The 14,845-nt window shown below is 40.7% G+C and overlaps 1 protein-coding gene across 4 annotated transcripts in view; it reads left to right on the top strand.

Moving 5' to 3' along the window:
- Positions 1-14,845, top strand: part of bahcc1a (BAH domain and coiled-coil containing 1a) — a 74,976-nt gene that overhangs the window by 1,915 nt on the left and 58,216 nt on the right. For all 4 annotated transcript variants that reach the window (XM_008416195.2, XM_008416194.2, XM_008416191.2 and 1 more), the window contains exon 2: positions 1,092-1,419. In XM_008416195.2, coding sequence (XP_008414417.1) covers positions 1,248-1,419 — 172 coding nt within the window. In that variant the 5' untranslated portion in view covers positions 1,092-1,247. The remainder of the gene's footprint in view (positions 1-1,091; positions 1,420-14,845) is intronic.

Raw genomic sequence — 14,845 nt, 5'->3', positions numbered from 1 at the left:
ACACACACACACACACACACATATACACACTCACATGCAGAGCAAGCCTTTTAGGAGCTGCTGCATATCTTACCAAATGTATAGCAGGGGTATTTTTTAATAATAAATATTTATCTTACTTTGTGACATGTCCTTGAACCTTGTGAACTCTGTTCATGTTCATTTAGGCGTCAATATCCCTCCAGTTGAAACAATATATGAAAATACATTWAAAAAAAATATTTTCCAATACACCAGATTTGTTACAAATTGTTTTATTAAATTAAGTTGGAAAATCTTCTATTTTTTTTCTCCCATTTACGTCAATTAAAATCAATTTGCAGTAAAATATGGACTCAGTTTGGGATTAGAGATAACAGAAGCAGGAAAGATCGTCTGCATCAAGTCGAGACAATGGAAGGAGCAGAAGGAAGGCAGCGTTGTTTACCTCGGGATGTACACTGAGTAACATCATTTTAACCCAAATGGATAAACAATAACTTCCCCCTCTTAAAACACAATCCTCTGTTTTCATTAATTTTCTTTCTTTCAGCTTCACTGACCTTTGTTTGCAAATCATAGTTTATAAGAAAAAAAATGCACATTATATATTAATATTGTAATTGTTTTGGAGTGATATTTGCAGACATGGCATTTGGATTGATTATCTGAAAAGATGGTGCAGAATATAAAGATTTTAAGACTAGAAGATCTGCTTGTTGTGCATGTGTGCGTGCACGCGTGTGTAGGTGTGTGTGTGTGTGTGTGTGTGTGTGTGTGTGTACTTCGCCATATCGGCCTATGCATCCCAGGCTGATCAATAGAGCTGAAGCTGAGCCTGCAGTGACGCCTCGCTAGCCGCCTGCATGCATTGTGGCTACTTTGCCAAGGAGATTTCACTCGAACTGGCAGTTTTTTTTTTCGCCAATGCTTTAATGCAAAGAGGAGTGGAAAGATTTTAATTAAATAAATAAGCATTTTATCATATAGGAAATTAGCCTTTTTTTTTTTTTTAAATAAAAGGAGAGTGCAACCTAAGCGTGTTGCATCGTGGTTGAGTTTTTAATTTTCCCTGATTGTGACAGTCGCTTTGAATTTCTCTGTCCTGACAGAAAAGATGATCGGGAGCTGCGCTTTTGGCTGGAGAAGCCTGCGATCGACCGAATGCAACACATAGACAACGAAGGGAAAGGATTATTTTATGGGTTTGCATCCGATTTCACTGACCTTCCCCGTCCGGATTTCGGATTACTAAACATTCCCGCGGAATGGAAGGACGGGATTTTGCTGCTCCGGCGCACCTCCTTTCGGAGCGGGGCGCCCTGGTGCACCGAGCCGCCTCTCGGATCGCTCCCTCGGGCCACAGCTCCGTGCAGCACGCCGGTCATTTCCCACCGGGGAAGTACTACCCGTCACACATACCGATGGCTCCCCACTCAGGTCAGTGGAATATCCACGGAGGTTTTGACATTATTCTCTGCTCTTCATGGGGGGGTTTCTGTTGTTTCAAATGCGACCTCAGCGTATGTGATATGGGCATTGTGTGGTGTCGTACAAAGCAGAAAGAAAAAAAAAAACATATTAGATTTTGCTTCTCGCGAGTAACTTTCGACAGAAATTAACTGGTCAAACATAAACTAACGATATAATAATTGGACTTTTTTTTTAATAATCTAAATCTACACTTGAATCACCTTATTCCAAAAGATAACGAATGCAGTTTTACTAAACAAATAGTGATTTGATTTTAAAATGCCATGCAATTTTTTTTTTTTTWAAAGAGAAAAGAGACCTGGTCTGGTTTTTAGACACACCATATGTGCAGTGGTTTCTCTATCTTGCATGCGTTCAGGAGAATCTGTCACTTCACGTAAAACGCATAGGTGTCACCCCAGCGCCATCACTTAACCAAAACCTCTATAGGTCAAACATATAAAGGTATAAAGCTCGGGTGGAAAGGTCTTCATGCTCTACAATGCAAGCTAATGGGGGTGTTAAAGGAATACAAGCAATGCCGGGGGAAAAATCCCATTCTGCATTGGGCTTTGAAGTGTCTGGGTGCAAATGTGTTCACAGTGCATGCATCAGGTTTAACAAGTGACTTAGGTATCATCTGAACCCAAATGAGCACGTTTACAAACAGGAGAGCATGAAAAGAAGAGTCCAAAATATACCTCTTAGACTGCAGATTTATTTGGAAAAAAAAAAAAAAACATAAGAAAAGAAACTCCACATGCAAAGCTCCAACTAAGCAGACATCAACAAATCTATATATTTATAGCTTCAATTGATTTTTTTTAACACTTCAGGGCCACAATTGACACATTTTAGTCATTAGATTTATTTAAGCTTGGCATTATTATGAAAAACACACAAAAGTATGTGAAAAAAGCATATCTTGCAGATGTTGTAATTGCTTTTATTTTGCAGGTAGATGGTGTTTATGTCAAAGCATGCATTTAGTGCATCCAACAGTTTCGCTTCTGAAATGCTGTTCTGTGATAATATGCTAATGAAGCTTCTAAAAAGACGCTTATGATGCATCTGAGTGGTTCTCAGCTCTGGAAAAAAAAAATTCTAATACATATTTAGCCACTTAAAAGTAATTTTAACGGCTGTAACTGTACAAAATTAAATATTTGTATAGCTGGTTCAGTTGGATAAAGAACGCCATGAACCTCCTATATGTATTTTGTCTCATATTTCCAAACATTTTAGACATCAGTGTATTTATTTCTTATTTCACACCCTTTTATATGTTGCTCCACTCCACAGTGTTGTGGCAGRCTGACTAAAGATTTTATTTCTTTTTTTCAAATCAAATGTTTGTGAAGGTTGTGAGTTAATTCCTAAAAAATAAATAAATCCAGACAAACAAGAAGCATAATTAGTCATTCAGGAGAATTAATGGGTGCTGTTCACCATTCATCTCTCACCACACATGTTTGCTTTTGGCATTGCTCATGTATCCACGGAGAGCCTGCTGCATTTGTGCACCTTTTTTTTTTTCTTTTTTTTTTCCTTCTGCATGCAGATGTTTCATTGGAAACATGAAGGCTAACGCTGGTTGCACGGTGCAGGTGCTTACACCAATCAGACGTTGTGTGCCTATTGAACAACGTCAACATGCAGACCAATCCTCCAAATGTCATCACTGTTCAATGAGCAGCAGAGGTGCTTTATTGTTCTCCTTGTTTCGTCAGCAACGCATGGGGAGGGACTGAAAAGCGGCCCTGTTATCCTGCACATAAATATGATTTAATTCTTTACATTTTCTGCTTTTGATTGAATTAACTTACAGAAACAGCTTGACATAATTCCACACGATTTCAAAAACCTGCAGTGGGTTCTATGAAAATGATTTTGCTATTACATTCAGCTGATTTGCAGTATTTGATTTATTGTTTTAATATTATATGAAAATGTCAAGCATGTCATAATGCAAATGGGTGGATGAGGGATGAAGCTTAATTTGAAATTATTCATGATTTTCATTTTTCAGGTGGTGATGCTCTGAAACAATAGRCGTCTTATGTTGAAACAGACTGTTCTCGTTTGTAAGTTCACGTTTTCAATGGACTATTAGAGCATTTTTGTGAAACAGGTTCTTTTTATGACATTGAAGTAATTTGAACTCAAAGCTGAATATATATATATTATATTGTTTTGTTTACGGAGATATTTATTTATTTATTTATTTATTTATTTATTTATTTATTTATTTATTTAAGAGTAATTAGTGATACACCAATTACGCTTTTCCTCTCCAATATTGATTTCCAATTTTCTTTAAGGACTGACCTGCCAGTTCCAATTTTGACCGAGTCAGACTTTTTATTCTTTGGGTCACAAGAAAAACAAAAAAAACAAAAGGGAAAAAGAAGATGTGCTGCAGGTTCTTCTTTATAGGCAGTAGTTTTGAATCTAACAGAAAATGGATATAGCAGAGCACATGCTCTTGTTTAAGGTATGTATATCTAGATCAAAGATTTTGAGTTCTTAGTTGGGGTGCATGTCTTAAATAGGGAAAAAAAATCTGACCTATTAGTATTTGACCCTCCAATCACCATTCAGAACATTAAGAATACGGCAAAAAGTGAAGGAATTACAAATGATAAAAATTTCTTAATCATAGTACAAGTCCCATCTCAAGTAATAATATTAAATAAAAATAGAGATGAAGCCCGTCTATTGTATTTCATCTACGTAATTGGATTTTTTTTTTTAGATATTTCTCCTTAATTAATATGAGCAAGTCTGGAGTTTYAGGATGTCAAACTGGTTGAGGGCTGTTCATCTTGATGAGCCTGGTCATTAGCATTCCATTGAGTGACCTGTGTGCAAGCAACATAACAACACAAACCGTGCGTGGTGTTTGCTGAGTGTGTTCAGTTTCTCTGCACTTTCTCCCCCTGGGGACTAACTTGCACACTAGTTCACATGAATACTTTACAAAGAGCATGAATATTTCAGGGTTGATGTAAAAATGCACTGAGAGGCAGGTTTCTGATGTGGCTCCATGAAAGGCCTCGTCTGACTTTGCAGAGGTATTTATCGCGAGCGCTTCCGACACCTTTTGCTGTTGAAAAGAGTGACGGCAGCTGCAACACTCTCCCTTGGCATCGTTCCCAGCAGGGTTGCAGAATTTTAAACATAGTATGGGAGAAAATATTCTTTTTTTTTTTCTGTTGCGCAGACTTGTAAGTTTRGTGGTAATTAGGCTACAGCGGGCGCCGGCATGCAGTTCCACCTTCTTACCCGCTGAACCGTGTTGCTTAGAGCCGATGGAGATTCTGTCGGCTCCCATTTGCCTCTGTCCATCTTCACCTACTACAAGTCGGTCATTTGTAACGCACGCCAGGTGGTCGATTTATAGTTTACACTTGCACCGTGTTCTGGGAATGTGACATTGGAGCGGCTCCTCTCTTTGTGTACTCCCTGAAACAGTAAGACCTTTAAATGCGCCTAATGCTGTTTAATTTGGCCTGTTCCTTTACAAGGACTTTGAAATAGAAATTTTATCTTCCATTGGCTCCAGCGCAAAAGTTGGAGACAGACTTGTCTTTGGCTGTGAACCCTGGATTCAGATGTTGGGCAGTGTCAGTGCGCAGAGACACAGTGGGGCTGTCTTCCACTGCTGGCATTTATGGCTTGGGGTTCATCTTTCAGCCATATTGTTCTGATCAGGCCACTCTGGCTGAGGTGTGGCTGTGTGAAAGCAGCGTGGGGGTTCAGGGCTCTGCTCTAAACACCCCATATAATCAAAGGTCATATTTGTGTCATCTTCCTCGGTTGGCCTCCCCTTCCTTTACATCTGTCCTTCCCTCTTTCCATAAGCTGTCCTCCCAGTCTCTTCCCCTCCAATTTTTCAGTCTCCTTTCTTTCCAGCAGGAAGACCCTCGTGTCTGGGAAGCAGTGGTCTTCCTGCCACTTCTGTTTTAGCTACCCTTCTCTGCCTCTGGGCCATTGTTGCAGACCCCAGCTTGGTGTGTGTTTTACAGCTGCTGTTAAAGATAAAAAACAGTCCCTTCCACCCCCTTTATTGTTTACTGGTAGGATGTCCCTGTCATTCCCTTGGTTTTTATGTCCTAGCTGGATATCTTAGAACCCCCCCACTCGTCCCCTCCCTTCAAATGTTAGCCGTCTTGTCTTCCTTCGCCCTTTTTTTCCTCCCCCGAAGAGGAATAAATAACTTTACAGAGAGTTTTATTGAACGTCTCATTGCARGACTATCCCATGGGTCTGTGATTGTYGAGGAGACCCTTCAAAGACAAACACAGGTGTCTCTGGTGGAGTTAGCAAACCTCAGTGAGTGGTTAACAGTTGTTCAAGGAAAGGGAGGTTTCTGTTTCAAGGCCTTGGTGCTCATGTTTTGTGAGCACTTAAAAGATTGTGCCATAGCCTATACCCACCATATGTCCTTGAGGATCCTTGGCTGTGCTGTTCAAAGACGTAGCTCAGATTTTTTTTAGTGAGGTTCTGTGAAGTAGATATCAGTAACAATTATCTTACCTGTAATAGTCGTAAGACGTTTTGACATCCTCAGAGAAGTGGAAGGCTATCCGTTGGATTTATTTAAAGATGATTTTAGCAACTCAAACTGAGCAGTTTTATATCGCTRGGATACGATGCTACATTAATGGATATTAAGAGTTTCTTTCACATCAGTGCAGTCTAGGGGACTTGCTGCAAACCGGAGAAATGGTGAAAAATGTCACACTTTCATTTCGATTTGATCCATGTTCATGCCATTATTTTTGAAGGCGGATCAAACTGCCTGGACAATGGCATGTTTGCTCATTTTGGCTTTTATCACAAGAAGCTGCCCAGTATGAGCAGCATGCCAGTCAGTGACTTATCCAGACTTGTTTTTCTGTATACAAGGCAAGAATGCAGCAGTAGAGATAAAAATGGCAAAGAAAAAGAGAGCATGACATGCACATACTCAGAGCGAAGAATTGCAACAATTTATTTAGATCACGTATGTGTTGATAAATCATGTGTCACTTTCACCCTTTAGTTCACTTTCAATCTCTCTCTTTACTTGATTGTTCATTTGTGCTTCCATTGTAAGTGAACCACACTTGGGTTTACTTGCTAATGAACTGTGACCTCTGTTTTCAAGAGCTTGCATGTTTGCTCCAGATTAGAGACTTGCTTTTTGCCTAAACAAAGTGGATTCTTAAGGTAAGAAAAAAAAATCTGCTCTAAAACCTTGCCAAATGATTTAACTGTCACAAAAAAAAAAAAAAACTAAAAAAAACCGTTAGGTTAGTTGTTGCTTATTTCTCTGCTGAGTTGCAATTGTTTTACTATTCAAAGTAACGTTGGTCGAGGCTCCCAGATTCCTCTGTCTGCCTCATCGGCTTTCAGTAAATGGACTTAAATGACAAAGAACTTTCCTTGTCATACCAAGCACTGAAAACACTGTCCCATCCACCCATGTGAACTATCAAATGCTTTTCCAAGTTTCCAACTCTAACCTTCATCCTACAACTTCAACTGACAAAACTTTGTGAAGTAACCCAGACATTGTTTGGCTGAGAAAACAGCTACAAACTCAGTTCTCTTCAAACTTACAAAAGAGCAGACATTTATTGCATTTATTATACCATTGTATCTCAAGGCTATGAACTTTGTCATAGTTGGTTGTTTTAAATTGCTAGAGCTAGCAAAAACAGAACAAGTATCCACTGGCAAGGTTGGTTTGTAAGCCCTGTCATTCTCAGTCTTTTTCCTGTCATGCTCTCATGCATAAGCTCAACCAAAATCTTGAAACCAAACCTTTACTCCTTTCAGTAATCCTAACCCAATGGAAAAAAAAAGCAAAAAAAACTGCATCGATAAGACACTAAAGTATTGCTTTTTATCCTTTGGGGAGTTGGGAACTAGCAGAACATTGGTCTAGGTTTCCCTGGGTGCATGTGTCAAAAGGACATAACGTCATGTGTGAACCTGAAGGAATTTGGACTGTGTGGGCTTAAACTAGTATTAAAAGYCTGCAGCAATCTGTTATTTAAAATGATGGCCTCCTATCTGACTAACTCTTAGCCATATACCACGTTGAGGATGTCATCACTTTTTTCCTTGTCCAACATATTTATGTAGCTTCCTAACACCAGCGTTTACTAAAAAAAAGTGTTCCAATTCTGTCTTTCTAAAAATTTGTGGATGTTCTCAAAAGGCAACTTGATGAGATGAATTGGAGAAGGTGCTATTACAGGACGTAGGTCACTCATTTAACTTGGTCTCCTCCATGGCCTGTTGTTAGACTCATTTGTGGATCTTTGTGAGATGACACGGCTCAGGGAGGGCAGTCACTGGAGTCCGCCATTGCTTGGCATCCTRTACCTAGCTAAAATAGCACCTTGCCTCGAGCTGCTACTGCCGGCACCATCTGTCCCCTTCCCCATGACACCACACTCCTGCAAACTCAAACGTTTGGCWAGGCCGGTCAGGTATTGTTGAGAGGGTTAGCCCTTGACATAATTGTGAATAGTTTTATGTACAAGAGTAAAAGGTTTTCAGTGTACTCAAGGATCCATAAAGCRATGGATGTTTTTTTCAGTACATATTTTTTTCTTCCCATTCTAGTATGTTTATAAATCAAATCAAAAATGTAGTCTACCTCTGTTTCAGAAATTTCTCGAGTCATCAGGAAAAGTTTCCCGACTGTTTGAGATCTGTCTTTCAGAGAGAATTTCAGTGGCCATGTTACAACAGATACATGCTCTTCAAACTGCTTCCTCCCCAAACTTACACCATGTGGCACAGTGCCACACAACCCTCGCCTCGAGCGTAGGGCGTTCACACAGGTCCAACACAAAGAAGATCTACAGGTGAGAGTGACGCGCATGAAAATATCTTCCTTTATTAGGTTTCAGAGCATTGGATTTCAAAGCCCTCTCATCTATTATGAGCTAAATATAAGGAAGCGAGAAGCCGAATTAGGAATCCAGTAGTTTTATTTCACTTCCTCTGACTAAATGGCATATAGACCGATTCATTTTACCCCAAATCAACCACGTTAGTTCTGTTTCCTTTTTCTTTTTCTTCCGGTGTGCCTTTACTCCTCTGACCCTCTCCCAACATCAGGCGGCTTCTCATCAAGCTGCCCCAGGCCCACCTCAGTGCGTTGCTGTATTGCATGTGACAGCTGTTAGACATCATTAACGGCTCATGCGTAAAATCCAGATTACTTTTTTTTTTTTTTTTTCAATTTTGTTAATGTGAATGCTCAATGAAAAGAAGAAAAAGAAAAAAGAAAAAAAAAAGGGGGCAATGGCTTCATTGTTGTCACTTGATTTGCGGTCAGTGACAATACTGTTTGCATGTTAATGGATGAATATGTGTGTGGCAACGTTTGAGCTCATGGGTGGGTGGGATTGTGTGTGCATGTGTGTCTGTGTCTTAGGTTTTTCCTAAGGAGATGTCCAGCCTCCTTTTCCACAGCTGAGGCACCCTGTGGTTGGTTGTGAGGCGGGGACAGGTGCACTGTTAAACCCTCCAGTTTGTCTGAGTTTGTCTCTGTTGAAGTTGAAATATGCTACTAAAATGAACAAGAAATGCACCTCAAACAAATGCAAGTATTTTCTGAACACAATTATTATTTTTTTAACTTTCTGTGAAAATTTTTGTGTGCATCATTGTTCCAGGCTTAAATTTTTATTATTGTGCAGAATTTTTGTTTGAAAAAGAAAACATTCACAGAATCCTGAGGCATTCACAGTATTTATTTCTGGCCTTGATGCTCCAAACACTTATTTATTTGTATTAGAAGCAAAAGTGACATCACATTTGCTGTAAAACAGAGTTTTGATAATATTTTAAAATAGAGAAAAGGCAATTATAGCAAGGTTCCTCAAATCCAGGCCTCAATGGCCGGTGTCCTGCAACTTTTACACATTGGTTCAAGTACTTCAATGAAATGGCTGAATTATTCCCCCACTATGCAGTCAAGTTTTCCAGAGTCCTGCTAATGACTTCAGCACTTGATTCAGGTGTGTTGTCGTAGAGACACATCTATAACCTGCGGGACATCAGGCCTTGAGGCCTGAATTTGAGGATCTCTACGTCATGGAATCATCTTAAACTGTCTCAACCAATTACCATTGGGTTAGCATGATTAGTTTTACTAAATGTAAACAGCAGTTGTTGTGTGTATTCCTTGGATAATGTATAAATGCGTTTCAACACACAGCATTCTCCGTGACCAACCGATAAATTAAAGCAACTTTGTTGTGACTCAACCTTTAAGTATCTCCTGCAATTGACCTTAGGCCAATTCACACCATGGCCAGTGCAACAAAAGTTGAGGTACAAAGTGATCAAAATTGCAAAAGTACAAAGCACTAAAGGGAAAATTACCATCGTAGCAGTCTAAATGAAAAGCCAACATGCAGTGCAGTTGACTTTTTATACCCTTTGTTCTTCTCCCAGCTTCGTATTACAATACCTCACTGATACAGAAAATATCTAACTGTGAGTCTTCTTCAGTCAGTAGTAAACATTCACTCTGAAGAGGGTTGGTGCATCCTTTTAGCACTTAGTTATTGCCTGTAAGTAGTAAAAAGTTGAATTCTTGAGTTTTCACCTGGATGGGTGCCTGTGAAGTCAAGCTGAAAGTCATCTGATTCTGGTCGCTAGTCAATTTCTCTGCTTATTTTTACTACTAACAGTATGTAGAAAGTGTGTGTATGGAGGATAATATTATAATTGCACTGATAATTGCACTGTCATGGAAACCTTGGAAAGTACTGCTGGAAATGTACAAAGATTTGCCTTCAAATCAAGATGCATCATACTTAATAAGGGTGTGGAAGGCCTTTTTTCCAGATAGAGATGATTAACATCAGGAATGCCAGTGTAATAAGTGCCCTGAAACCATCGAGCCAGATGCCTGGTTGTCAATCGAAAGAAAACTTGACAGTCTCACAGATTTCCTCAGCTTCTTTAACTTTTATTAACTAAGATATGTTTTGATGACCGTTATCTTTAACCTCCAGTTACGTCCACATTCTCTTTTACCCTGTCCCATGTTGTCATAAATGCAGTCATTGTTTAAGATAATGGATTTAAACTACTTTAAACCAGGTGAAGATTAGCTCTATAAAAAAACAAAAATTCTAGTCTAGAATTAAGAAAGGAGATACTTTATTTTTACCGAAGCTATATGTCAGAAAAATAAGGGTCCTTCAATGATAACTTTTAGCACCAATTTGCATTTCTCTTTCATCTGGACCTCTTTGCCTGTTATGACCACTAGGCTACACTGCATCCTCTCTGTAATGCAACATGAGATGTGGGGCAAACAACTGGCTCTGCTGCAACAGATGTGTGTTTGTCTGCTGTTGGTTCATGCATATTAGCTCGTATTAGCTCRTCTTGCTCTGCCCATGCAGTGACCTACAGGGGGATGGGAGGAAGAAGAGAGTGGGGGGGATGGGATAGACTCTTGTGTGTGTGTGTGTGTGTGTAGGGGGGTGGGGGGGGTTAAGACGGAGAAAAATCACAGACATGCAACCAGACTGACAGACAGACAGTGCAAAGCGACATCAAGACTAGATGCACACTGTCACATGCTGTTATACACTTACTGGTGCATCTCAAACAGAAAAGATGCACACACACACACACACACACACACACACGCACGCAGACGCACACACTTGCACTCTGCATAAGCATGTCACACAGACTCACACATCTTGCCTCCCAGGAGGCTGTGGGGCCAGTGGGACAGAGAAAGCTTGAGAGTCTGGTTCATCTGTTTACATCTAATTATAGAAACAGGACTATTTCTGCAACTGCCGCTCCAGCTTTTTTTATATCCTTTAGAGAGAATGAGAAAAAAAGGAACAGGAGGAAAAAAAACAAAGCTTTGACAGCCCTTTCTCACAACAGTGAGCGGTTATCTCATCCCTTCAGCGCTGCTAAAGTCTGCAGTCTCTCAGTACAGTACAAGAGGACACTTGGAGGGGGAGAGCAGCTTGTGTTGTAAACCCTCTCATCTTTGTATAACATGAATGTGCAGATTTACAAGATGACACTTTCTTTATTAGAGAGCCAATAGGCAGCTACCCTGATTAAAAGAAAAGAAATACTTCACCTCTGCCCTGTGGGSTCTTACTCTGCTTCCAGAGACACAGAGAAAGTGCTGTCCCTCGCAGCAGCCATAAGCAAAAGAGAAAAGAGTAGAAGTTACGGATTAGCATTGTATCTAATGTATCTAGCGCTAAAGAGACAGTACCAGTGTGGAAGTTAATCCTCAGTCTTGGTTGCTGATATCCAGCTGAGTCGCTGAGTGGCTGTTGTCTGCCAGGGCTGCCTGGAGGGGAAACACTAAGGAGGCGGGGGAGGGGTGGGGGGAAACGCTAAGCCACGGCCTGGGGATGGCAGGTGAGAGCCAGATCAGGACGGGATTGGGCTGGTGGTGTTGTGGTTGCAGCTTCTTGCAGGTGCTTTCATAAAGATCCCCCAAGGCCAAACCCACAGCCTGCTGGGTGCAACCTGAGCCAGGTGGACGCCCCCTCCCCCCGTTCCCTTTGTAACACGCAAACCAGCGCACAAATGAAATGTACACTTGTGCACACAACCTCGCCACCGCCAACTCCACGTGCTTAAGCCTGAGACGTGGCAGGTAAATTAATTGGCTGTGAGGATGTAATGTAAACGGCGAGATAAAGGTGTGCTGTCTGGCCAAGGCATAGCGTAACGGGCGCGATGATAGCTCCATTGTGTTGATGTTAAGAGGGGTGTTTAGCAGCAGAGCCAGCAGGGCCTATTCTGGAGGGCTGGATAGCTTCTGATTAATAGTAGGGAATGCTTTGAAGTGACACCCAAGTCCTCACGCTCACAGGGTAATAGCAATACCATCAGTATTGGAAGCGTTCCCTCTTCTTCAGTCTTCATTAGACAATTTCCCAATGCGGCTCTGTCTTACCACCTGGCCTCCTCACACCTGCCTCTTTCTGCGAGAAACTTCTGGGAGCTTTCAGGCTTTTACTTATTTTGTAATTGTTTCATGATTTTAGGTCGTTGCTCTTTGTCATGTTTGTGAAACTTTTACAGTTCCTTGCCAATAAAGTTCTTACAAGCCTTGAAATTTTGCCCCATTTTGCGAAGTTGCCTCCATAAATTTAATAGGGTTTTATCGGAATTTTATGTGATATTTTGAGAAGAAGCCACAGTGACTTAGGAGAGCTACAGAGAGTCCTTGCTCAAGTGGGAGAATTTGTTCACAGAACAAAAATTAGTTTTGGCCTATATGGCAGAAATCTTGCATCAGACTATGTAGATTTGCTACAAACCGGCAGAATAAGAGGTTCTGTTCAGATTAAACCAAAATAACATTTTTTGGGCCATATTGAAAATGCGAGACAAAACAATCAGAAAAAATATGATTGGGGTGGAGATTTTTTCAGCACATCAGGGACTCTGGTCCAAGTTGGGCATAGAGGTAAATACAGGAAATTGAAGTCTTATCATTTTCTTCAATAGCCTAGTCAAAGTCCATGCTTAACTCCAATTTAAAACCATTAGAAAAAAAAACAGAAAAATGGGTACTTACAGTCTTTAGCACAAATGCATTGCAAACAGATATGTAAATATAATTAAAAATAATAATAAAACAAAAACATGCCATTCTCCTTCCACTTCACAATCACACAAAACTTTGCAGATCTGTTGGAAGTTTGCATTTGTGGACGTAGCAAAACGTGGAGAACTTCCAAGAGTACGAGAGTTTTTGCAAAGCACCATACTTTAAGAAGTGAATTGTGGTCCACACTCACGGGGTTGATGTGGCACAAGTGGGACACGGCTGGGGGACTATTACCGGGATCCATTTTGATCTCCCGTGGTGACAGACAAGCCACAGCTGTGGATGTGTTTGCGAGCAAGCTCGTCCGTGGGTGCTCGAGTGTGTGCGAGTTTAAAAAGCCGTGCCAGGMGAGGCAGGGTTGGGTCTGTCAGCTGTTGGAGTAAAGTAAACTATTAGCGGTGGGACAAGGCAGTGCTTCCAGTGAAGAATTAGAACCAGTTCTAATTGCAGTGAGGTTGGGCTATGATTACATGCTGGCTAATGCACTGACAGACCTCTTACTTGGCTGCCTCTCAGAACGCTGCTGAAATGGCTGAATGCCTTTTGGTTATACAGCATAATGGGAGGGTGTGCGAACACACTTGTGCGCTCGTGTTGGCTATGTGTGGGTGGCTGCCTGTGTGTATATGTGATTAAACTTGCTTTGAAGAGTTCTTTTTTGCATGTTTTATTTTTAAAGTTTAGCATTTCCCTTACACTGTGTGTGTGCGCGCGTGTGTGTGTGTGTTTTCGTGTGATAATGGTGCGCCGCCTGTTCCTCGAGTGGCTGTCATTATTTGTTGTAGAGGCAACTTTTCTTCCCAAATCAAAACTCAGCTGGCGCAACTGTCTCTGAGCAGTGGGGAAGGGATGCGTTTCAGATTTTATGCATGCATGTGTTGTATTTGTTTTTGTATGCGTGTGTGTGTGAGCGTGCATGCCCACGGGAAACGGCAATCAAAGGAGCTGTGTGGTGGAGAGATTGTATGAAAGAAACGAGAGAGGAAACAGAGTGGCAGGCAGATGAGAGGGCAGCACGTGGGGGTGCGGGGTGCGGGGATGGAGTGGGATGATGCAGGTGCCTAATTCTACCTCATCCCTGGGCATTTGCATAGCAGCCGTCCATCTTGTCTCAACTGCTGTATCCGTCTGTTGGTGTTGTAGATCCACCTGCTTCAGTTACAACAATGCTGGTATGTCTTTGACTGCGATTCAAATAATAACAAACAGAAGCACTTAATCCAGTGTCATCAAAGAAATTTCCAATAGAATTACTGGGTATTATTATTATTTTTTTTATATATACACATCTAATCAAAATGCCGAAATATGGAATGCGGCACGAATATATTTTCCGTTTTTGTTTGGGCTGTAATACAGACATCCTTGCAGTCTCACCAGCAGTCAGAAGGTCAGAGAAATCATTGACAGGAATTTCCTGGAATTTTGTCATTTTTCTTYGCTGATTGCTTACCGGGTTAGTCAGGGTTCAATAACACCCTAAGGTTTCTTCGTTCTTACATGTACTTCAAGGTGTTTTATGTAARTGTTAAAGTTACACATTAGGCGTGTTTGAGGAAAACTGCGTCAAGAAATAATAATAAAAAAAATAAAAACATTCAGCTTAAAAAACAAGTAAATTTATGATTACTTTGCTTAGTTGATTCTTGTTAACGTAAGCATGAAAAAAAACAAAATAGCTGTGCTAATGGCAGTCCTCCATCATCCTCGTTTGTATAACCGTGGCGACTCATTTCTGTCCTCCTAAGGTTTTCTTTTGTCTTG

Source organism: Poecilia reticulata, linkage group LG8 (assembly GCF_000633615.1).
Source record: "Poecilia reticulata strain Guanapo linkage group LG8, Guppy_female_1.0+MT, whole genome shotgun sequence".
Taxonomy (NCBI): Eukaryota; Metazoa; Chordata; class Actinopteri; order Cyprinodontiformes; family Poeciliidae; genus Poecilia; species Poecilia reticulata.
Note: the sequence above shows the minus strand (reverse complement) of the source record. Positions and strands in the feature narration are given on the sequence as shown.